Raw genomic sequence first — 24548 nt, 5'->3', positions numbered from 1 at the left:
GAGCAGAATTTCTCCAAAAAAGATAAACAAATGGCCCACAAGCACATGAAAAGATGCTCAGCATCATTAGTCATTATGAAATGCAAATCAAAATCACAATGGCATACCATTTCATACCCATTAGGCTGACATCATACAAAAAAAAAAAAAGGAAAAAGAAAATGTTGGCAAGGCTGTGGAGAAACTGGATCCCTTATACATTGCTGGTAGGAATGTAAAATAGCACAGCTGCTGTGGAAAACAGTTAGCAGATCCAAATGTTAAATATAGAGTTACCACAGGACCCAGGAATTTCATTTCTGATCATATACCCAAAGAAAGGGAAAAACCAAGAATGGAAAATAGGTATCCAAGCAAAAACTTGCACATGTTCACAGCATCATTATTCACATTCGCTGTAAGGAGGCAGCAACCAAAGTATCCACCAAATAAGAAACATACAAACAAATTGTGGTATGTCCATAAATGGAGTATTATTCAGTCTTAAAAAGGAATGGAGAGGGGCTGGGGTTGTGGCTCAGTGGTAGAGCACTTGCCTAGCATGTGTGGGGCACTGGGTTCGATCCTCAGCACCACATAAAAAAATAAACATAAAATAAAGGTATTGTGTCCATCTATTATGAAAAATATTTTTAAAAAATAGGAATGAGGAGTAGGGAAGGCAAAGAGGAATTATATTGGCCAAATTAGATTGTTACAATGTGGGCAAGTAACAATGAATCCCACCATTAGGTATAGTTAAAAAAGGTCAATAAAAACATGGAATAAAACCTTAAAATTCAGATAAAAAAGGAATGAATAGCTGATTTATGTCACAATGAAAACATTATGGTAAGTTACAGAAGCTAAACACAAAAAGACATGTATTGTATGATTTCTTTTACATGAAATGTCCAGAACAGGCAAATCACAGAGACAGAAAGTAGATTAGTTGGGGATAGGATATGAGGAATGACTGCTAATAGGGACAGGGTTTCCTTTGGAGATATTAAAAGATTCTGGAACTAGAAGAGATAATGATTGCACAGCACTGTCAATGTAATCAATCCCACTGAATTAGACACTTTAAAATGTATGATTCTGGGCTGGGATTGTGGCTCAGCGGTAGAGCACTCATCTAGCATGCGTGAAGCCCTGGGTTTGATCCTCAGCACCATATAAAAATAAATAAAATAAAGGTATTGTGTCCAACTACTTCTAAAAAATACATGTTTAAAAAAAGTCTGATTCTAACAAGAATTGTAATGCATTCCGCTGTCATTTATTTTAAAAAATCAATAAAAAAGTCTGATTCTAAAGTATGCAAATTTCATCTCAGGAAACCAATTAACAACCTGTGGGACTCAGCCATGGAAGCAGAGGCAGAGACCTGAAGCATGTGGGGGAAGCCTGTGACCAAGCACCAAACCCCACTGCTGGAAATATTTACTGGTGCAAACTCACCTTTCTCGCAGAGGCTGCCCCCATAGCTGGGGAGGCAAAGGCAGACAAAACCATTGACCTCATCGATACAGGTGCCTCCATTCTCACAGGGGCTGCAGATGCAGTCATCAATGTCTGGCAGGGAGAGAGAGGGGACCAATCACAGTCAACATATCCTGGGTTCAGAGCCCCCATAGCAAACCAGGAAAAAGATGGATTCATAATTGTGCTGTCCATCCTAGGCCTGAGTCTCCACTCTGCAGCCTAGGGAGTGGAGCCTCACATAATTAACGTAAATTGGCATTTATGAGAGAAGATGCCACTGTGTCAGCTGAATTAGGCCAAGATGTGAAGAACATTCCCTCTAACCCCAGAAGAGTAAAGGTTATACTCTTGCATTCAAGCCCAGCTGAAATTCAGCTGGAGCTAGAGTTTAGACATTTGCAAGGACTTGCAGAATCACAAAGCCATTTGCAGTAGAAGTAAATATTCACTTGACCTCCTCTTCTACCAATCTCTGCAGAGACAGTGCTTGAGGCATACAGGGCACTGGGAAAGTCACTTCCCATCTCTGAGATTGTTTCTCTTTTTTTCAGAGCAATAAAAATAATGGCACCTTCTTAGGGGTGTTATAAATGAATAGCTAATGAAGCAGTTTAAGAAATTGTACCATTGATATTTATTGTTATGATTATATACTTAGTAGTAATGTGAAGTTAAGGAGATGAGTTATAGAGCTCAAGAAATTATATCATTTACATTTATTGTTTTAAAAATGTTCATAATTTGTAGTATTTCCTTTGTTGGACTTGGGAATAACATCTAACGTTTCCAGTAGTGGTGCCTATATGCCTGCCCACCCTGGACAGGGTAAGATCCCCAAGGGCCCTTTGCTCAGAGGAATCTGCCAGAACCACACTCCCAGGATGAGGACCCAGCTGTATGAACTGGATTCAGAGAGTAGGGAATGGAAAGGGGCTTTTTTTTTTTTTTAAGTGATCTCTTTTTGTGTGAGTCTCGAGGGTGTGGCCACAGGGACAGACCCCCAGCCTCTGAGTCAAACAAATCCAGGTTCAGCTGCTGCTCCTGAAGCACTCACCAATCTCACAGTTCTCCCCGGCGAATCCCTGGTCACAGCTACAGCCATACATGGTGCCGTTGGCGTTACACGTCCCCCCATGCAGGCAAGGGTTGTTTTCACATGGATCTGAGGGAGGTGCAGGATGGATGGGCAGTGTGAGGAGGGACTGGGCCACTAGGTCACAGAATTCCTGGAATTCCAGACCTCAGGTCCCTAAAGCCCTCCTCATCAAACTGTGGAGTACCCCCAGTAACCTCCCCAGCAGGTAGTCACCAACTTGGCCTTGTAAACCCCCGGGATGGAGAGCTTACTCTTTTCAGGAACTGCCCCCCAAGGGCATCTGTGGGCTGCTCTACCTGTGGCAAATTCCCTCAGATGGAACTCACATGGGACACTCAGTGACCACTTCCATGAGATTATCTTTGGAAGTCTCCCACAACATGGGTTTAAGTGCCCTCCTGGACTTGTCCCCCTCTTTTGGACATGCCCTGCTCATAACTGTGCTTCTCAAAATGGGCCACAGTGGACATAAGTTTCCAGATGGGGTGTGAGTAGCACCAGAAATAATGAAGGAAGCTGAGGGCAGTGGCCCACGCATGCAACTCGAGCTACTCAGGAGGCAGAGGCAGGAGGATGGCAAGTTCAACATCAGCCTTAGCAACTTAGCGAGACCTTGTCTCAAAATAAATTTAAAAATGGGTGGAGATGTAGCTCAGAGGTAGAGCGCTTGTCTACCGTGTGAGAAGCTCTGGGTTACATCCCCAGGACCAAGGAAGAAGAAGGCATTCTCTCCTACCTTCTGTTGGCTCACCCTGTTTAAAATATTTATTTATTTATTTATTTATTTTTTAGTTGTTGTTGGACACAATACCTTTATTTCACTTATTTACTTTTATGTGGTACTGAGGATCGAATCCAGGGTCTCGCACGTGCGAGGCAAGTACTCTACTGCTGAGCCACAAATCCAGCCTGGCTCACCCTCTTTTGATGCCACCTTAGTGGTTATAATGTGGAGAGATGGTGGATTCTAGTGGTTATCACCACAGCCTGCAGAGTCTAAATCTGCCACTCACTAGGGAATCCTGAGCAAGTCACTTCTCTGGATTTCAGTTGCCTCGTCTATAAAATGGAAATAACAGTAGCTCACAACTTTCTGCCAGCCCTGATCCGAATGCCAAGTCCAGCTCTTTTGATATCAGTCTGGGGACTCTTGAGGGGATGTTTCAGCATTGCCCACAAGTGGGACTGGGGACCCAAGGGACATCCATGAGTGTGTCCCTATAGCCCTCCCCCATCACTTCCCTGGAGTTGGATTTCCCTGGAGGTAGGAGGGTCCCCTCTCCATCTCCAGGGTTCCCTGGTAGGCAGTCTCCACCAACTTACAGACACTCCTCCCCTGAAGGCTGGGAAGGCCTAGGTGCTAAGCAACTCACTGAGGCTGTCTTTCAACTCCTCCTGCCTCAGCCTCCTGAGCTGCTGGGATTACAGGTGTGTGTGGCAGTGACCACTATTCCTCTTTTTTTTTTTTTTTTTTTTTTAAATAGTGTACTTATTTGTGTATTTGAAGTGCTGGGGATGGAGCCCAGGGCCTCACACATGCTAGGCGAGCGCTCTCCCGCTGAGCCACATCCCCAGCCCTCTATTTTATCCTTATCACTTTTTAGTCTCTAATATAATGTACACTTTTATTATGATGATTGTTTCTTGTGCATCTTTCTCCCTAGAGCAGTGCTGCTCCATATGGCAGCCGTATAGAGCCATTCATGCTTAAATTAATTAAAATGAAATGAAAGTAAAAAATGCAATTCCTCAGTTATATTAGCCACATGCCAATCAGCACACCGAGAGAACATTTCCACCCTTGGGAAAGGTCTACAGTGTTGCTCTAGAATGTCAGCTTTCAAGGGACAGAGGATTTGGTCTCCGCTTAGGGCTCAGAACACAGCAGGCACACAATAATTGGAAGCTAACTGGAGGAAGGCAGCAGGTGGTCATCTTGCAATGTCTGAGACCTATTCCTGGGGTGGTGGTATGGGTCTCAAAGACCAGGGAAAGGGAAGGAGGATAGAGCCTGGGGTTGCATGATGGCCCTAGAGTGGCCCCAGCATGTGTGAGCACACGCGTGGAGCTTCTGGGTGGCAGAACGCGTGAGCCCCGCCAGGTGCCCTGTGCTGCCGCCGACACCTGCCCACGGACTGGTGGTGAGTCAGTCGATCACTGATGCTGCATTTATTTTTGGCCTCATTAGCATCTCTGCTGCAAGCTGAGGGTGGCAAGGCGCCTGGGTCTCCCCTGGCACTGCCCACCTCCCTCCACCTGACTGCAGCTGGCTTTAGTCTGGGGCCAAAATTCCAGCAAAGTTCAAGGCAGCCCAAGCCCCAGGTCCAAGATCAGTTCCAAACACGATTTCCTTAGCACCTCTATGTGGCCGCTTTCTACCTCTCTAAGGACTAGCTCTCTAGCTCCCTTGGCATTGAGACTTTTTCCACCTTCAAAGAAAGACCTCCCCAGCCTATCCTTCTCAGCTCCCTCGCTGGGTAAGCTCATGGCCTCCCCAGGACTTCATGGATTTTTTTTTTTTTTAATCTCAGTGAACTTGGTATTGCATCTTACAGCCTAGGAGTTGAGACAGAGACCCTGTTTTCAGATGGACTGGATGCAAAGTCCAGCCTAACCACTCCCTTGCTGCATAACTACACAAATCTCTTGACCTCCTTGTGCCTCAGCCTCCTCATCTGTAAAGTGAGAATCACACTAGAACTTGTCCATACGGAAATTGTAAGGATTAACCAAGATAATTCCAGTTGGGTGCTTAGAACACAGAAAGATAATGTTAGGCATCAGCTTTATGTCTTGAGTCTGCCTGTCTCCTGCAAATCTAAGGAGAGAGAGGATTTGACCCCCGACACAGCCCAGAGGTGACAGCATGAGCATCTGCTATTTCCATCAAGACACTGCCTTCAAAAAAAAAGGGGAAGGAAGTTAAAAAACAATTGTGTTAATAACAATGTCTTGCAACTCAAGAAAAAAAAATGCTTTTTAATTAGCTCCTGGGTTGTTTTTTTTTAAAGCTCATTTGGCCAAAAAAAAAAAAAAAAAGCTTAATTGAAAAAATACAAATGAAGCTCAATGTGACAGTATTTAGTATTTTTCAAAAGGGGCCAGAATTTGTAGGCTCAGCCGGGGGCTAATGTGGCTTCAGGGAGGAGAGGTCAATGGCTTGCTCTGGGCTCTGCTGGGCAGAGAGGCTGAGACTTGGGTGGCCATGGGCTCCAGTTGAGGTGTGGCCACTAATTGGCCAGGTAGTGACAAGCCACGTGTGTTGAATGGGATGATGCCACCACACCTGTCCTGTGACTCAAGGCCCCCACGATCCACATTACTCCATTCCAGCTCCAATTCCTATTTGCTCGGTATGCCCTCCCTGCCATGCCCCATCCTCTGGCCCCACCTGGGAGGCACCTGTGCCCAGCTCTGTCTTCCCCAGACTTGAGGAATCCTTGAGGACCAGCGTCCTCGGCTTTGTCCAGCTCAAAGTAAACACGGCAGGGACTGTAAACTAAACTCATGCCCCATGTCACATCTCCCCCAAGCTTCATCATTCCCACCTTTAGTTCTCCACCTGCTGAGCTCCTGTCTGACATCATCCTCTGCTCCCAGACCCCCAGGGACATCCTCCCAGACCCCCAGGGACAACCCACCCTTCTTGCTCTGGGCTCCTCCAGTCCTTAGATACCAAGCGCTGACCACCCTGGCCTGGAAGGATCCGTGGACTGGAGACTTACCCCCCTCAGCACTCCCACTTGCAGGGGTCCCTGGCAGGGCTGGCTCTTCTCCGCTTGCTGCTTCCTCCCAGAAACCCTCCACACCTGGGCTCCCCGCCAGGATCTGCAGATCAGCCTCCTCTGTGCCCAGGGAGATGGGCAGCAGGGTGCTCAGGGAGTCCCACGGCGAGGCAGGTTCCCCCGAGGCAACAGAAGCAGCTTCTTCCAGGCCGGCCACAGTGGTTGTCCCCGGGGGAAGGGCTGGCTCTCTGGGGGGACTGCCCTGAGGCGGAGGAGCTGAAGTCCCCACCATTCCCTGGTCCACCATCTGGTCCTCTGGCTCTGGGGAGGGCTGGGAACTTGAGGAGGACAGTGTGGACATATCCAGGACCCCAGCCTTGGCTCCCTGGTCCGGGGATGTAAGGGACGTTGCTGTGCTGGTATCCACGGCCACCAAAGGGCTCAAGGTGGGGCTTTCAGCTCCTTCAACCACGTGGGATCCAGACTCCCAAATTCCTCCACTGGGGGCCCGCGTGACTGTGGAATCTCGGGGACCTCCAGTGGCTCTTCCACTTGCAGCTGCCCAAGGCTCCAAACCAGGGATGACTTCAGACACGGAGAAGATGCCACGGCCCGCTGAAGGTGCGGATGGGGAGCTGGTGTCCGGCGGAGAGGGCCAGGAGCCCAGCACCTCATGACCGGAGGTGTGCAAGCTGGACGTGGGGCTTTCTGCAGTGTTGATGAAGACCCCAGCTTCAGATCCTGAGATACCTCTGACATCTGTGGGCTCACCGGCCGTCTCGGTGACGAAATCCACCGTCACATTCCTGTCCACAGATGCCCAGGGGCTGGACCCGGGGTACTCAGCTTGGCTGAGCTCAGTGAGGCTGATCGCTTCCATGTCTCCAAAGTCTGTCCCGGGGGACTCAGGGCTGGCTCCAGCTTGTGTGACCACAGCTGCCGTCGAGGGGGCAATGGGACTTCCTTCTCCGTGGCCGCTGAGCGTCATGGCTGTGGCCTCTCCACCCTGACCTGTTGGGCTCAAAGAGGGGGGCAGGGAATACACTTTGGTCTCTGAGGCTGCAGAGGGTGGGGCAGTGGTCATGGCCTCACCATGGTGCTTGACCTCAGTGGCTTCAGAGGACACAGGAGTAGAGTGTGACACGAGCCACAGGTTGGGGGCACGCAGCATGGCCATGACAGGGAGGTCTGGGGAGGTGGCTGTGGGGGATGCCTCCCAATGGGCCGCGGGGGAGCCTTCTGAGGGGCTGGAGGTTGGGACAGTGGGCTCCGAGGGAGACCATGACAGGGCGGAGGTGGCTGGCTTCATGCTGGGGGCCTTGGCTCCCTCTCGCTTCAGGTCAGGGGTCCCGCTGGGGCCTGGGATGCTGGGTTGGATCACAGTTGGGGGCCACAACCAGGGCTCTGGGGGGCTCCTGCCACCAAAGGAACCTGCAAAAGAGCAAGAGTGACTATGACTCATCAGCTGAGGAGCATGTCCCTGACCCTGGTCTACTAGGGACTCCTGAGACTGGGAGAGGTCAGGGGACCCATCTGGGACTCAGGCCATCTTCCCCTGTCCTGAGGATAGGTCCACCCTCCCGGCCTTCAGGTACCCAACCAAGTCCCAGCTCCCACCCCACCCCCAGACTCACCTGCTCCAGGCATGTCCACCTCGTTGGTCAGAATGGCCCAAGGAGTCTGGCTCTGGCCACTTCCCGAGGCTTCTGTGACCAAGGGTGGCTCCACATGATTCCCAGCTGGGGTGAAGGGCTGGGCACCGTCCTTGAGCTCCCCCTCCAGCCCTCGCTCTGGTTCCTGCTGCTGGAAGTGGCGTCCATTCAGCCCTTTGAAACGCCCTCTCCTCTTGGGTGTGGGGACTGTCGAGGCCACCTCCGTGTGGAAAGCCTCTGCAGTGGCTGCCCCCATTCTGCTGGGGCTGGGAGCCACAGTGCTTGGCCACACTGCCTCGGTGGGCCATGAGGCCAGTGCCGAGTCACCCGGGGTGGAGCTGGGGGTCTCTTGAGACTTCTGATTCTCTGCCAAGAATAGGGGCTCTTCTTCTTCCCCACTGGACACCAGAGGCTCTTGAAAGTCAGGAGGGACCCCCTCCTCTTCCTCCCCCAGTTTGGGCTCCAGCTCTCCGGCTGGAGGCCCCTCTGCTGACAGAATCTCCCCCTCATCCCCAGATGAGGGGGTCTCTGGGTCTCCATGTTGTGGAGTGGGATGATGAGCTATGGGAGAAAAAAGAATACATATGCTAGGCCCAGGAGCTGCCAGGGAAGTTCTGCTTGAATTCTACCCACATTCCCACATGCTTTGACACAGACCATCTGTGCAGCTCTGGGTGGTTTCTGAGCTTCTCCAGCGTGATAGAGGGAGGCATAAAGTTATCACCTCCACCATTCAGGCTGGGCCAGACCCAACCCACTGTCAAGGTCAGGGTCTACTGGTCACAAGGAGGATTCAGTAGACAGTTTGGCTCATGGGAGAAGCTCAGGCAATGTCCAGCTTCCTGAGATCTTATAAGCCTGGGAAGTGATTCAACTAAGGATCTTTCTTTGGGGATGGGAGGTGTCCAGTGGGTGTGACCCTCCCAACAAGGGTACTATTTTTCCATCTAGGACTGGTGACAGCTTACACAAAGGACTTGGTCTCTGGGGATTAAAGTTTGCACCTTCTGAGGCTGTGGCAGGTGTCATCCGCCCCTGCTGCGACACTCCCCAGGGCGAGCAGCCGGCTAATCAAGGCATCACCCCTAACGCCACGGTTTGTACCCATGGGTGTGGCTCCAGGTGGGATGTGCTCCACCCAGGAGCGTGTTTTATAGGGGTATTGCGCCTCCGGACTTAAGAAAATATATATAACCCTTTGGGGAAAATGTGACTCCTCTCCTAGAGGTAGGTTCTCTTAAGGGACATGTCCTTCCAGGACAGCCAAGTTCCCAAAGAGAAACCTGTCTCGGGGGGCGTGGCCGTCGCCCGGGGCGTGGCTTATCCCCAGCACGCGGCCTCCGCAACCCAGTGAAGCTGTTAGGGGTGTGGCCTTCACCAAGTACACACCCTCCGGTGCCTGGCCACTGGGGACACACTGGGGCGTGTCCCGTGGGCGGGGCCTCGCACGCACCTCGGAAACAGTAGGCGTCAAAGCGCGCAGCCGGCGCCGGGAAGCCGGTGCGATTGGCGAAGCGGTAGACGGTGCGCACGCCGGGGGTGGGTCCCCCGCAGCGCCGTCGCGGCGTCTGGATGGGGTAGCGCACGCTGCCGTCGGCCAGCCAGCCTGGGTCGCACTGGTCCAGACCCTCGTGCCAGGCCAGGTGCAGCTGTCCCACCGAAGCCAGCGCTGCGCCCTGGCGACGGCACTGGGCGCGCGCGCCGGCCAGCGTCAGGCGGCGGGCGGGGCCCACGTAGAAGACCTCGCCTGTGGGGGGGGCGGACTGAGGTCAGGGGGACCTTTCCCTGAGTCCGGGAAGGAGGTCCCCATCCAGGTATCCCGTCCTGGCCGGGTCTGGGTGGTGGTTAAGCCAAGGGGGCACAATCGCGGCTCTTCCTGGTGAGTTTGGTACTAACCAGAGAAAGCTTTAGATTCTTTTTACAAATGATGTAATCTCGTCCTTGAGCAAAATGGGCTTCAAGGAGAGGGAGGAACTCAGTGAGGGGGTTTCAGAGAAAGGGAAAGGGACAAGCACTCAGAGGATCAGAGAGAGAGAGAGAGTGGCTGAGAGGGAGAGGGGCTCAAGGAGGGATGGAAAGTTCTAGAATAGTCCAGGTCTTGGTGCAGGTTTTGAGAGCTACATCCCGACTTAGGGAGAGATGGGGATTTGGGAGAGAAACAGATTCAGGAAGAGGTGCGGGTAGGGCCCTCCCACTCCCAGGCTTACCTCCCAGCTCCCGGGCGAAGCAGTACACATCATAGAGTTCCTGTGGGTCTCGCCTCCCGTAACTCCTAACTCCTGGAAGGCTGCTACGGTCCCCATAGCAACCGGGACGGGACTGGGTGATGGGATACCTGACAACACCAAGAGTAGGGATCCCTTCTCAGATGTGTGTTCCGGGAGCGCCCCAAGAGCCTCTTTCTCCAGGGGCTAGCTCTCCATCTCCCCACCCTCTGTACCCCCTCACCGAACAGTGCGGTCAGAGAGCCAGCCAGCATCACAGTTGTCAAAGCCATCTTCGAAGGCAGCCTGCAGGTGCCGAGGGGCTGCAATGGTGGCCGAGCTGAGACGGCAGGCCTCCTGGGCTGCAGCGAAGGTCAGCGCATAACGATCCCGGGCTGCCCGGTAGTGGAACACAACACCTGCGGGGAACAGCCAGGATGGGCTGGGGGAGACTTATGCCAGAATCTTCAAGAACACACCTCCCTTTTGCAGAATGACACTCGCCCCCCACCCCCAGCTGGAATGAACAAACCTGCAGCACCTCCAGTGCCTGGTATCACAGCCACTTACTCAGTGCCTGGCACAGAGCTAGGGTGATGGTGGAGAGTCAGACGGCTGACTCCATTTTACAGATTAGGAAACGGATAACAATGACCAGAAAGGGCTCAAACTTGTCAACTGTCTTCTGGGTGAAAAGCTTTTGTAAACAACACCTCACTGAACTCTCAACAACAATCCTAGGATTATTCCAGAAGAAGAAACTAAGGCTCAAAAAAATTTCCATGCCCTGGCCTTCATGGCAAGTATGAGGCAGAACCAAAATTCAAACCAGGAAGATCTGACTCCAAAGATAGCATTCTTCATGCCTGGGGTTAGGCCCTGGAGATGGCAGGAGGCACTGAGGAGGTGAAGAGAGATGTTTGTACATATGCTAATAGAAGAAGTATAGGCCAAGTGTGATTCTTCTTGCCCTGCCTGGGAATGGGTCATGGAAGTCTTCCTGGAGGAGGTGACAAGTAAATCAGGAAGTGAAGCACCAATAACAGGATCTGTGGAACTCAAATTCTGATTTAGAGATGAAAGAAATGTGGCTGAGTGAAGACACTGAACATTTTGCCCCATCTTAACAGACTGAGACCTCCTAGAGGGAGCTGTGACATCAGCATAGGTTGGCAAGTAGGTGCTCAATAAAAGTTTGGCTAAATGAATGAAACCCAACAAACCCAGAGGTACAATTCATTTGCTTCTCCACTAATTAGTGGGCTCCCCCCCAAGGTTTATCAGTTTTGAGAAGTGGGTCTGTGAAAGGAGTGATTGGTAGACCCTATAACATATTCAGTCATTACACAGTAGGGTGGCTTCAGCGAGCAATAATGCATTGTATATTCAAAATAGCAGAGAGGATTTTGAATATTCTCACCACGAGAAATGATAAATGCTCAAGATGATGGATGGGAGAGTTACCCTGATTTGATCAAAATACAATGTATAAATATGTACAAAATACAATGTATAAATATGTACAAAACACAATGTATAAATATGTGTGATTCAAAACTAAGAATAAAGCAAGGAAAAAATATATGGCAAGACACTGTGTCCTGATTTCAGTTTGTGGGGCAGACTAAGCCCCAGGACAGGGGATTCAGGGACTTACTTGTCCAAGGTCAATGTAAGATAAGGGAAATAGATTTCTTGGTAGGAGTCAACAAATTGTTTTTTTTTCTTTCTATGTCCCCCCAACTCTGGCATTGGGGATTGAACCCAAGGGTGCTCTACCACCAACCTACTTCCTCAGCCCCTTTATATTTTTTAATTTTGAGACAGGCATCTTGCTAAGTGGCTGAGGCTGGCCAAAAAACTTTTGATCCTCCTGCCTCAGCTTCTTGAGCAGCTGGGATTATAGGTGTGCACCACAGCACCTGCCTCAACTGGTGGTTCCTTGTTTAATAATCCATTCATCGAGTCACACTTAAAACATTTCTTGAGCATGTACTATATTACACCAGGCCCTGTTCTAGACTTTGCCTTAATCATTCATCTTTTCCCCTCCTTAATCAGTTAGGAAAACAGAAACTACACTGGATATTTCAACAGAAAGAATTTAATAAAGGAATTGTTTAAACAGGTATTTTTGAACAGTTATTTACTTAATATATATATTTTTATTGACTTACTTTTTAAGAATAATCTGATTTTTAAAAAATTTAAACAAACTTATTTTTTTTTAATTTGTATATTATTATTATTATTATTATTTGTAATACTGGGGATTGAATCCAGGGCCTTGTGCACGGGAGGCAAGCACTCTACCAATGGAGCTATATCCCCAGCCCCTGTATTTGATTTTAAAATAGAAAACCAATATCCTTTGTCTTATGTAAAATTGGATAACAATAAAAGAGACTAAAGGGACTTAAAACAAAAGCTGGATTTGGCCAGGCATGGTGACACTTGCCTGTAATTCCAGGGAGGCTGGGGCAGGAGGACTGCAAGTGCAAAGACTACAAGTTCAAGGCCAGCCTCAGCAATTTAGTGAGTCCCTAGACAACTTAGTGAGGCCCTGTCTCAAAATAAAAATGAAAATGGGCCTGGGATGTGGCTCAGTGATAAAATGTCCCTGGGTTCAATCCCTTGTACCAGAAAAAAAAAAAAAAAGTAGGATGAGGACATCCTTGCCCAGATAGTGTAACCCACTGGTGATTGACAGTGTGGCTGCTCCCTCTTGGCTAAGAGACAGAGGTGTTAGAGACAAGATAGGGCTGGGTACAGTGGCGCACGCAAGCTTGTAGTCCCAGCAGCTTGGGAGGCTGAGGCAGGGGGATCACGAGTTCAAAGCCAGCCTCATCAAAAAGTGAGGCACTAAGCAACTGAATGAGACCGTGTCTCTGAATAAATAAACTACTGGGTGGAATGAGATGGACATCATTACCCTCGGTACACGTATGAAGACACCAGTGGTGTGAATATACTTTGTATACAAGCACAGGTGGGAAAATTGTGCTCTATATGTGTAATATGAATTATAATGCATTCTGCTGTTATATATAACAAATTGGAATTTAAAAATTTAGAATATAATAAATAAACAAAATACAAAATAGGGCTGGGGATGTGGCTCAGTTCAATCCCTGTTAACCCCCTGGCCCCTCGAAAGAAAGATCAAGGTAGGACCTATGGAGCCCTCCTTCATGATGCTATCACAGTTGAAAGGGAAGCCCTCCCTACACAGGGAGTGATTTCTAAGGTGACTGTCAGTGGCAGGCTTCAGGTTCTGCCCCTCCCGACCTCAGTCCCTCCCCTGCCCCCAACTGACCCGTCACCTCCAGGGGCACCAGGTCCTGCTCATCCTCGATGCCCCTCACCACCTGGCAGCGGTAGAGCCCGGAGTCGCTGGCCCTCAGTGGCCCCAGGAGCAGCGTGGCATTGGCTCGGCGCCGGGGATAGGAGGGCAGTGACACTCGGCCCTGCCATCCCTTGGCCACTCGCACCACGTTGTCCTTGGCCACCAAGATGGGCAAGTCCTGTCGCTGGCCCGATGCCGTCCGCACCTTGGTCCACTTGATCCGAGGGATGTCTCGGGCTGCACCGGGCCGTGGCTGCAGGGTAAAGAGACAGGGCAGGGCCACCAGCTCTGCCAGCACAGCCCGCACCGACCCAGACCCCACCTTCTGCATGTGGAGCCCTTTCTCAACGGCAGCAGCGGTGGCCTCCTGTGTGCCTGGGATGGAGAAGGCAGAGAGAGGGCATGCCTCAGGGGCCAGGACCAGCAGGGCACCACCACTCCCCTCCTTTACAGAGAGCCTAGGGTGGCCACACAGTGTCACAGCGCACATGGGGGCCCGCTCCGTGAGGTTTGGTGGGCAGAAGGGGAGAGGGAGGGTTCAATCCCCTTGAGGTTCTGTCCCACTGAAATGTAGACTCCAGGGTGGGGGGTGCAGCTCAGGGGCAGGGCACTCGCAGGCCAGATGCCAGGCCCTGGGTTCAGTACCGACCGAGTACAGCAAAAACAAACAAATGAATTCTAGAGGCCTCTTCTTATGGGGATTTTTTTCTTTTAGCTTTTTGTACATAATTCCTTTATTTTGTTTTTTTTTTTTTTTTTTTTTTTTTTTAGAATTTTAACATTTATTTATTTTTTCTTAGTTCTTGGCGGACACAACATCTTTGTTGGTATGTGGTGCTGCTGAGGATCGAACCCGGGCCGCACGCATGCTAGGCGAGCGCGCTACCGCTTGAGCCACATCCCCAGCCCTATTTTGTTTTTTTAATTTATTTTATGTGGTGCTAGGATCGAACCCAGTGCCTCGCATGTGCTAGGTAAGCACTCTACCAGTGAGCCCCAGCCCCAGCCAAGGGATGGGGATTTGACTTCCAGTATCACTGATTATGTGGCCATGGGAAAGTCACTTTCCTTCTCTGAGACTTGTTTTTCTCAGAAGTTAAGCAAGGGGCCGGGGTTGTGGCTCAGTGGTAGAGTGCTTGCCTAGCATGCACGAGGCACTGGGTTTGATTCCCAAGCACTACATAAAATAAATAAATAAATAAATAAATGAACAAATAAATAAAAGTATATAAAAAAAAGTTAAGCAAGAGGAAGTCATTAGAAGGAAAAGGACATTTGTGGAGTGCCATTATAACAGGCACTTTATAGGAATTAGCTTATTGATTTTCTTTTTCTTTTTTCTATTCTTTTTTTTTTTTTTTTTGTACTGGGATTAAATCCAGGTGCACTTAACCATGGAGCCACATCCTCAGCCCTTTTTTGTCTTTCATTTAGAGACAGGGTCTCCCTGAGTCGTTGAGGCTGGCTTTGAACTCGAGATCCTCCTGCCTCAGCCTCCTGAGCTGCTGGGATTATGGGTGTGCACCACCGCGCCCAGCTTCATTTTCATAATCATCTTCAGAGAGTGTGATGTCTGGTCTTCTTTTTGGAGAGTTGAGGAAATTAAAACTCAAAGATCATATATTTGCCTAAGGCCACTGAGCAGATCACTGATGGATTTCTAAAGCCTGGGCTCTTGGTCACCTTTGGGGAGATGCCAAGAGAAGCACACACACCTTTATCTCCATGGCCCTCTTATGGCAGACATCACCAATCAATCTCTGCACGATTCGCAATGCTGTTCTTTCTCTCTTTTCAGTTCATTTCAGCAAAACGGTGAGAGGCGGGAACCTCCAGCTTCTGCTGGTAATGACTAAAAATAGCCTCTCAGGTAACTTGTTCTCTTTTGACTGTTCAAAGACCTTTTTTCATCTATTCTTGTTTTATTCTTCAGATCAAGCCAGAGGGCCAGCAGGAGAAGGCTCTGGAATGTAACAGCCCCATCTCATCAATCCCCCAGATCCCTGGCTGTGGCTGCAAAGTGAAAAGATTCTCTCCCCACAAGTCAACTCACCCTGATTCCCGGTCACAAACAGCAGCATCTGCAGCATCAGGAGGCCTGAGACCCAGACAGATGTGGCCCCCATCCTGAACCTAGAAGGAAATGCAGAGGAAGGGAGGGATGAGTCACAGCACTGTCCTCCCAGACATGCCACATGGAAGGAGCAAATCCCCCCTCCTCTACAGATCAGGAACTGGAGCCCAGAGAGGCCAGTGTGTCACTCAAGGTCACGGAGTGAGCAAACAAGAGCTGAGCCAGGATTCAAACCCAGGGCCACTAGGCCTCAGAATCCTAGCACCAAAGCCTCATGGCCAGAAACATGGGTGGTGGAGTGAATCAGACCAGGGGGTTGACCGTCTGTCTGTTCCTTGCTGTGTGACCTTGGGCAAGTAGCTTAACTTTTCTGTACTTTCTCTCTTTTTGTGGGTCAGATGGGGATAACATCAGATGGTTGGAAGGAATAGTGAGTCAATATATATAAAATGCTTGGAATCTGCCTGGCACGAAGGAGTACATTTTAGCTGTTGCTAATATTATTGAGAATAACACGGGCAAAAATGAAGTCCTATTTTTAAAGTCAACCTCCCCTATCAGACTGGGAGCTCCTAGAGGGCAGCAGCCAGTCCTGGTCCTCCCAGGTCCCCTGACCAGGCAGCAGGCGAGCCTCCAAGCCAGCCTTTAATCTGGGTTTGCTGACTGACACGATTCTCAGCTTCAATTCCAGGATTTGGTTGTCACCAAGAGTCTATTCTTGGTTTCTGGGATATTTGAGGAGCTGCCAAGTCCCAGCTGGAGGAAGGGGCCTCACCCCTGCCCACCCCAGCCTCCCCCTGACTTCACACAGTCTGGTGAAGAAGCTTCTGCGGCTTGCAGAGAAATTGCAGTGTGGGCCCAGCTCTCTGTAAGGGCTGTGGTCCAGAGGCCTGAGCCATTACTCAAAATCTACTGTCATCAAAGTCCATTCCAGGTGCTGGACACAGCTGGGTCCTTTCAGATGGTACATTCTCCCAGGGAGGTGGCCCCTCCCCAAAGCCTCCCACCCCGCTGGAACCCCACCCTTCAGTGGGGCTGGAGAAGGTGGGAGCAGATGGAAAATTAGAATGTCACATGCAAACCACACCCCTATAAAAGAATAGCCCTGAGACCTAGTTGTGGGTAGAGTCTAGAATGAGAGGCCATGGGGGGACCAGCTGTTCTTCTCAGCTCTCCTTCCCAGTTCCCAGAGGCCCCTGCTGGGAGCTGGTGAGGGACCTGTCCGTGGTGCTGAACTCTGAGGTGATAATGCAGCAGCACTGCCCACCACGTGGGTCCCTGCCTCCAGCCTACTCACATGGTGCCTCGGGGCCCAGAGAGGGCTAGCAGTTTGCTTCAGAATACACAGCATAGCACATGTCAAGGCCAAGGCCCTGGGCCAGTGACCACAACTATCAATCTCTAAACCTCAGCAACCTCTGCCTCCATCCCAAGCTGCCCTCATTTCTCCCGCTTGGAACCCCTAAGCAAGCATGGGGTATCCCAATGGTTGTGCCTGCCTCAGCAGGGATGGGGGTGGGGTGGGGACAAAGCCAGAAAGTACCCTCTTTCTCTCACACACACAAACACACACACGTGCAGATGCACGCATACACATCATATGGTTCAGAGCTCAGATTACATCCAAATGACCTCACTTCAAACCCTGTCTTAATTCCTTACACACTGTGCTGTGGGATCTTGGACAAGTTGCTCCATCTCTCTGTGCCTCAGTTTCTCCATCTTTAAAATAAGGATCATCCAGCACACACCTCATCAGGCTATCTTGAGGAGGAAATGAGCTAAGATTGTAAAGTCCTGGACATGTTAAATTTAAAGACAGTTCCTTGTACACAAAGCCTCATGTACACACTAAAAATATCCTGAGGTGATCCAATATGGTGACAGTTTCAGGTGCACATTGCCCTCCTCACCCTCCCACTGCCTTCCACTTACACCCTCACACCCACACCCTTCTCTTAAAATACCTCCTCCCCAGGGCCACCAGAGGTGAGCATTTACACAGCTGTCTGGGGCCCGTCCCCTCATGAATGATGCATGAGCCTCATGCATATGCAAGTAGGGGCCTGCAGGGCGCTGGGGGAGGGGTGGTCTGGATCAGTATGAGAGTGTGTGTCTCCCCTCTCTCACTCCCACCTCCAGTCTTGCTGAGCACCGAGTGAGGGTGAGTTTGTTAGCAGGCGTTTCTGTGGGTGACCAAGTGTACATCTAGGGTGCCAGGCAAGGGTGTACATGCAGATTCACCCTGTGGGGTGTGGACATCCTGTGTGGGAGCCCCAGCAGCCTCATGCACTAGGTGGATGGAGAGGACCCAGTGTCATTTCTGGATGTGTGGATCCGAGTGCCCCTCAGCAGGGGCAATGCACACACGCGTGTGTTGCTGGCCTAAGAACTGGGTGTATTTACACACAGGGGTTTGAATAAGGAACTCCTTGCAGGAGAAAGATAGCCAGGCATCCAGGGCTGTCCCTAGGGGACCTCAACCTCTGCCTACCCTCTCCCAGGGTCAGCTCCCCAACTCTGCACACAGATCTCATCCCACACCCCCCATTCTCAGGGTCCACACTGCCAATCACATGGAGAGGACCCCTGCCACACACATGCAGTCACACATCCCAGACACAGACCCTGGGAGACACACACGCACAGATTCACAGTGACATTAACAAAGAGAGGCAATATGGGCACTCACAAGGCGGGCGGCACGTCTTCCACACAAAGACTCAGCCCTCAGTCTCAGCCCCCCACGGAGACCCCTCAATGAATCGAACACCATCAGACACGTTCCCCATCACACACGCTGCCATACCAGACCCTGGCAAAGACCAGGGTGGATTAATGTGGCCTTGGTGACTGTGGGCACACATCAGTTGGCCACCTGGTGATGTGGCCCCCCGGCACAAGTTTCCTGACAAAGACACCACCACAGTCCTATCAGATTCTTGGGGACCCTAGACCCCTGGGGCACACCCCCTCCTCATTGCCTAGAGCAGACACACACACAAAGCCACCACCTCCTGCGGTGGGGGACCTTCCATTTGGGAATGTCCAGGGGCCACTGAGGCTCCTGGGTTTGGGGGTCCCACAGTGCATCCACCCCTCTCTCCCGGCCCCATCTCCGTGTCCCTGGCTTGGGCCCAGTGCCAAGCCTCTGCTCAGCCTGGCTGTTTCCCACTGATGCCGCTGAAAGGAACAAAGCGGAAGGATGGGGGTCACTCCCAGTCAGGCTGGCCTGGGGTCCCAGCCCCCTACTTGCCAGCGCTTATGTCCCCCAAACCAAAGCAGGGTTTCCACAGGCATTGGTATGAACCGAAGGGGGCGAGACAACGGTCTGTCCCTCTGTGAGGATTCGGACAGATGCTGAAGTGCTGGGGACAGTCCCTGTCTTGGGGTTAGTGCCCTGGTAGTCCCGGGGATCCAGAACTGGGAGCTCTTGCCCTCCACCCAGCATTCATTTGGGACACTCAGAGAACTACCCTCCCTGGGAGAAAGGACAACACCCCAACTCCAGATCCGTGGGAAAACAGGGGCCACCTTGGGATGGGGCACCCCAGAACCTCCTCTCTGAGTCAGGATGTGACAGAACCTAACCCAAAATGACAGGGACACGACTGGCTCCCTTTCCCAGTGTCCATTCACTCTCAGGGCAAGACCCCCTTCCAACGGACTCAGGCTGATCTGGGGGGGTGGGGGACCCACACTACTGCAGTCCAACCCGGAATCCTCCATTCATCTGGAAATTGGGAATCCCCACTTAAAATCCTGGGGTGTCAGCTCAGACGCAGGGGTGCCTGTTCCGGAGTCCCCCATTCAGTCACTGGGCGTCTCTTCTCTCCAAACTCGGGGTGCCCCTCCCCTAGCCCTGGTTCCCAGCGCCTCCTCCCTAATCCTGAGACCCACCCCCAGCCCCGGACCCCTCCCCACCGCGGGATTGTCTCCGCATTCCCCGGCAACCTTCCCCCAGGCAGAGCCCCTGGACACCCCTGGGTCCCCTTCTAACCAGCGCTTCCTCTCCACCCCAGGGGTCCCCTCCCCCATCCGCCCCCCTCCCCAATCTGGGGGCTTCTCCCTGATCCCAGGCCCCCTCCCCAAAACCCGGCTCTGTCTCCAATCCTGAGGTCTTTCCACGAACGCGGCCCGCTCCCCAAGACGACGAACACCCCCACACCTGGCTCCTAGCTCGGACGCATCCCGGGGCGGTCGCCCGGCACAAAGGACGCTCCAGCTCAGCTCGCCCAGCGCTCGATCCAGCCCCTGCGCCCTGCGCTCCGCTCGCCCCAGCGCCGCCTCAGCGCTTATAAAGGGGCCGCGAGGCTGCTCTGCGCATGCGCCACCGCCAGCCGGTGGCCTCCAGCTGCACGAGTGTGGGGGCTCCCTGTGCTTAAAATCCCCCATGAATTTTCTAACACTCACCCCACCTGGGGGAAGACTGCACCTGACTTCCCCCCATTCTTTTTGCCTCAGGACCCCCCTCATGTGACCCCAGCCAAACCCCGTGATGGGACGTGCCCCATTTTACAGGTGGGGAAACTGAGCCCCAGGGAGGTAAAGTTGCTTCCCAAGGTCACACAGAGAGGAAGGACAGAGTTGGAATTTGAATCTTGGTCAGCCTAACTCATGGCGGCTCATGCTAGAAAAGCAGTTTGGGCTATAAATCTGTTTTGCACATTTATAGAGAGGAAGCAAGGCTCAGAGAGGAGGGGGAGACTAGTTGGTCGTGCAGCTGATAGAGACCTGGCATGGTCAGAGCCTGGATGTATCACACCTCAGAGTTGCTCTAGCCAAACTGTACCGTTCATTCTTCATTTACCTTTAACCAGTCAGCATCTATATAGCAAATACTATGAATGTTGCTAGCACAGAAATATTTATGCTTAGGGAAGGGGCAAATGGGTGCCCTTGACAGAAGAACTCTAATCTTTAAAAACTTAGATCCAAGACTAGGTGTAGCTCAGTGGTGGAGCATTTGCTTAGCACATGGGAGGCCCTAGATTCTATCCCCAGCACTGTCAAAAAATGAAAATAAAGCTTAGATCTAAACAATGGAATATTACTCAGTCATAAAAAATAATGAATCTCTGAACCATGTCACAATGTGAATGAACCTTGATTGCACAATAATGTAAATGTATTTAATCCCACTGAGTCATACATTATTTATTTATTTATTGTGTGGTACTGGGGATTGAACCTAGGGAAAGATTCAATTAAGCTACATTCCCAGACCTTTTTTTTTTTAAATATTTTTTTCCTGGTTGTCGATGGACCTTTATTTTACTTATTTATATGTGCTGCTGTGAATTGAACCCAGTGCCGCTCACATGCTAGGCAAGCTCTCTACCACTGAGCTACAGCCCTTTTTTTTTACCTTTTTATTTTTTTCAGAGACAGGGTCTTGCTTAGTTGCTGAGGCTGGCCTCTAACTTTCAGACCTCCTGTCTCAGCCTCTTGTGTAGCCATCATGTCCAGTTGAATTGTAGTTTAAAATGATAAATTTGACCTGGGGAGTGTAGCTCAATGGTAGAGTATGGGCTCAGCGTGAGTGATAACTGTGGGTTCAATCCTCAGCACCAAAAACAAACAAACAAATAAAAAGTAAATGTTATGTAAATTTTACCACAATAAAAAGCAGATGGGGAAGAGGCACCTGCCTTGCCTTCCTCCCCGAGGTCCTTGTGTTTCAGCTGTGATAGGCTGTGCTGGCGGAGCCTCCTGGTCCTCTGTCCCCTGTCCTACCTACATCTGTGTGTGTATCTTTGAGCATTTCTCAGAGTCCAGGTTCAAGCCCCCTCCCTGTGGCTGGTAAGAGTGAGATCCTGGGCAAGCCAGCGCTTCGTGCTGTGCCTCAGTTTCCCCACCTAAATTGGGAATGATTGACAGTTCTAGTCTTCTGGGTTGCTAGGAGACAGAAATGGGAAGGAAATGCCTGCGCAGAGGCTGCTGTCTTGTGGCTGTTCATTTTGGAGGCTGCTGGGGAAACTGAGGCTCAGGGAGACAAAATCATGTGCCTGAGGTTGGACAGCGTGGGTAGGGTCCAGGTGGGAGCCCAGATCCATGGCCACTGTGCTAAGCTGACCCCCGCTGCTCCTGTACTCCCCCTCCCACCCCCACCCCCGCTGGTGCCAGGGCGCCAGGGCTGAGCCGAGAGAGGCTGGCCTGGGGCCCGGGCGCCTGTTGCTGGGGTCTTGAATGAAGCAACCTTGCCTGGGAACCTGCTGGGCTCAAAGAGCTATTTATAGGCCTGTTCTGGGATTGGCCAAGTGCCCCCCACCCCCATCTCTGAGTGCCTTCTCTGCCCCCTGCCCCTCCCCAGTGGGGCTCTGGGCCAGGGGCGGCTGCCAATGAGACGAGGTGGGGGAGGGGACTGGGTGGGCTAAAGCAGAGTCTGGGAAGGAGGCTGGACCCTCCCGGAGAGCTGGTCTCAGGAGTGACCAGTATCCCGCAAAGTGCTTCCGAACATCCCCAAGGTGACACAGGGACAAGTCACAGACAATGTCACCAACCTCCACTGACACACAGTCACACCGACAGCAAATCAGTTCACATACAATTTCACTTGGCAACAGCCACACACAACCACCCTCGTACACACACAGGTCACGGATGTGAGCCCGGGGACCGAGAGTCCCTTTGCACCTGGACCACACTGCTGACATCGGGCCATGTTTACAGCCACGGGCCCACCCACAGGCGGCTGGCCCATGACCGTGTTCACTTTGCACCAACGTCACCAACACCATGATCCAGAGTCCTCCCAGGTGTTGTCTCACACGCAGACCCAGGCTCCTTCACATCCAGCCACCCCTTCTCCCACTGTCATTATGTCCCTTTCGCAGGGGGAACCAAGGTTTGGAACCATCCGAGGGCCTTTCCTGCCCTGCTCCAGGATGACAGGCTCATGGAGAGTGGGACCTGTTTCCTAGTGGGTCCTCAGTGCCTCCTCTGAAGCAGTGACACAGGTAGAGCCCCGCCGACCCAAATTTGCTGTGTGACTTCAGCAAATCCCGGACCCTCTCGGAGCTTCAATTCCTCCCCTGCAAAATGCAGAACTCACTCCACTAGAGGGAACTCCAGAGTCAGACTGGGGATTGTCTCCCGGGATGATCTTGGCCAAACAACTTTGCTTTTTGGTGACTCAGTTTCCCTTAGAGAGCCAGAGGAGCAGGACTGGGCTCCCCTAGCACTCTCCCGGCCTCATCCCCTGGGGTGGGAGGAGTGGGGAGGGAGTTCTTAGTCGGCCTCACTAAGGCGAATGAATGGACCACTTTTGGCTGTCTTGCTGGAAACTCAGAGCTGCTAATTCCCTAGAGGAACAGGAGGCTCTTTCATGCTTAGGCGCCAGTGGGGTGAGGAGGCGGGAAGAGAGTAAGGAGCTGGCCTCATCCCAGTGGCCAAGGTGGCTCTACGCCAAGCCCAGGAGTGATATGGAGGGCCCTGGGGCCATGCATATCCTCACAGGGGAATCTTGGTCAAGTTGCTGTGTCCCCTGCTATAAAATGAGAGTGACACAGATCAACCAATTGCGGTTTAATGAGCCAATGGGTGGAGACGAAAAACACAGTGGGGTCTCACCAAGTGTCATCCACTGTTGTCATATGTCAACCCAAGGATTCTCCTGTATCCTCCAATAGGCCTATGAACAGAATTTTCCCCCTTCACAGCTGAGGGAACTGAGGCTCAGAGAGGTAGAGATGTTTGTCTAAGGTCACACAGCTAGTGAATAGTCCAGCCAAGATTTTAAGTAGATCTGGGCTCTCCAGGGTCCAAGATCTTCCTAATTTCTGATGAGAGTGAGATGTTTCCTGCCATCTCCAACCTCAGCCCTGAGAACAGCAAAGCTGGGTCTGGCACCAGACCATAACAGAAGGCAGGAAGTCCTGGCGGTCAGGAACTGATGGGACAACCCTTCCGCTGGTGACCCAGTTTCCCTGCCAGCCCCGGCTCCTAAGAAGTGCTCAGGAGACGCCAGGCCAGTAGGATGCCAGGGGACCATCCCCCACTCCCTTGAAGAAAGGGGCTGGATCCCAGACCATTCAGCTAAAGCTAGGGACAAGAGTCCCCTGCCAGTGGCTGCCCTGTCTTGGAAACCTCCATTTGTGAAGACTGGATAGAGTCATGCCCTTTCCCAAACACTGCTCCAGGCCCAGCAGGATATGGCTCCACATTTTTATTCAAATCCTTGGTCTTTAATCCAACTAGGCCTTTCCTTGTGCTTTTCCCCCTCCCTGAAACACTGTCTCCATCCCAGATCCCCCCTCCCGGGAAGCTTCCTTCAGGTGGACTCCCTGTTCCCCATCTCTGTCCCTTCCTGTGTCTCAGCCCTGACCGCATAGGTGTTTTGCCCAGGTGGGGGCTCTTTAGGGATCAGGCTAAAGCTGAGGCCTCTCATCATCTCCAGCATCACCCAGGACAGGAGTGGGCACAGGAATGGCAGTATATGGTGACAGGAGTTATCTAGTGAATCAGTGAACCAAATTTTTGGCCTAGTATCTGAGGCTTTGTGTAATCTGACCTAGCAAACTCCTATTTATCCTTCAAAACCCGCCTTACATGACCATTTCTTCAAGAAGCCTTCCTCAGAAGCATTTGCCAGAAAGACAGATTTGGAGGCCAGGTCTCTTGCATCTCAGGGCACATGGGGTTGATGGGAACGACTGATGCTCCCAACATCATAGTCTCTTCCTCAACTCTTCCATTAGCCTCTCTGACTCAGTGAGGCGCAGGAGTTCCCAGCCTGTATTGGAGGTTAGCAGACTCCCCCAGTAAGAAGACATGATTATAGGAAGTTTGTGGGATTTGAAAAACCAATACTTTATAGCCGGCATTTTCACCAAGAAATGGTGCCAGGTGACACACAACTTGCATTCTTCCAAATCCAAGGGGAACCTCAACCACAGGGCGAGAGCCCTTTAAAAGGCGGTCACGAAGGGGCCAGCGTCCAGCCCCGCCCCGCCCCAGGAGCAGTGGCTGGGCGGAGCCCAAGT

The 24548-nt window shown here is 51.5% G+C and overlaps 1 protein-coding gene across 2 annotated transcripts in view; it reads right to left on the bottom strand.

Annotated features, from left to right (window-relative positions):
• Ncan (neurocan) overlaps positions 1 to 19861 on the bottom strand; it is a 29278-nt gene extending 9417 nt beyond the window's left edge. Inside the window, exons 1-10 of one of the 2 annotated variants that reach the window (XM_013361869.4) lie at positions 19733 to 19861; positions 15544 to 15623; positions 13461 to 13865; positions 10389 to 10563; positions 10148 to 10275; positions 9394 to 9687; positions 7923 to 8501; positions 6289 to 7719; positions 2522 to 2629; positions 1444 to 1557 (exon numbers count right to left, since the gene is read on the bottom strand). In XM_013361869.4, the coding sequence (XP_013217323.2) occupies positions 1444 to 1557; positions 2522 to 2629; positions 6289 to 7719; positions 7923 to 8501; positions 9394 to 9687; positions 10148 to 10275; positions 10389 to 10563; positions 13461 to 13865; positions 15544 to 15616 (3307 nt within the window). In that variant the 5' untranslated portion in view covers positions 15617 to 15623; positions 19733 to 19861. Of the gene's footprint in view, positions 1 to 1443; positions 1558 to 2521; positions 2630 to 6288; positions 7720 to 7922; positions 8502 to 9393; positions 9688 to 10147; positions 10276 to 10388; positions 10564 to 13460; positions 13866 to 15205; positions 15454 to 15543; positions 15626 to 19732 lie in introns of those variants that run through there. The other variant, XM_040290233.2, reaches the window with a different exon arrangement.
• Positions 19862 to 24548: the final 4687 nt, after the last annotated feature.

This window comes from Ictidomys tridecemlineatus, chromosome 2, assembly GCF_052094955.1.
Source record: "Ictidomys tridecemlineatus isolate mIctTri1 chromosome 2, mIctTri1.hap1, whole genome shotgun sequence".
Lineage (NCBI taxonomy): Eukaryota > Metazoa > Chordata > Mammalia > Rodentia > Sciuridae > Ictidomys > Ictidomys tridecemlineatus.
The sequence above is the reverse complement of the archived record's forward strand: the minus strand, read 5'-3'. Positions and strand labels throughout refer to the sequence as shown.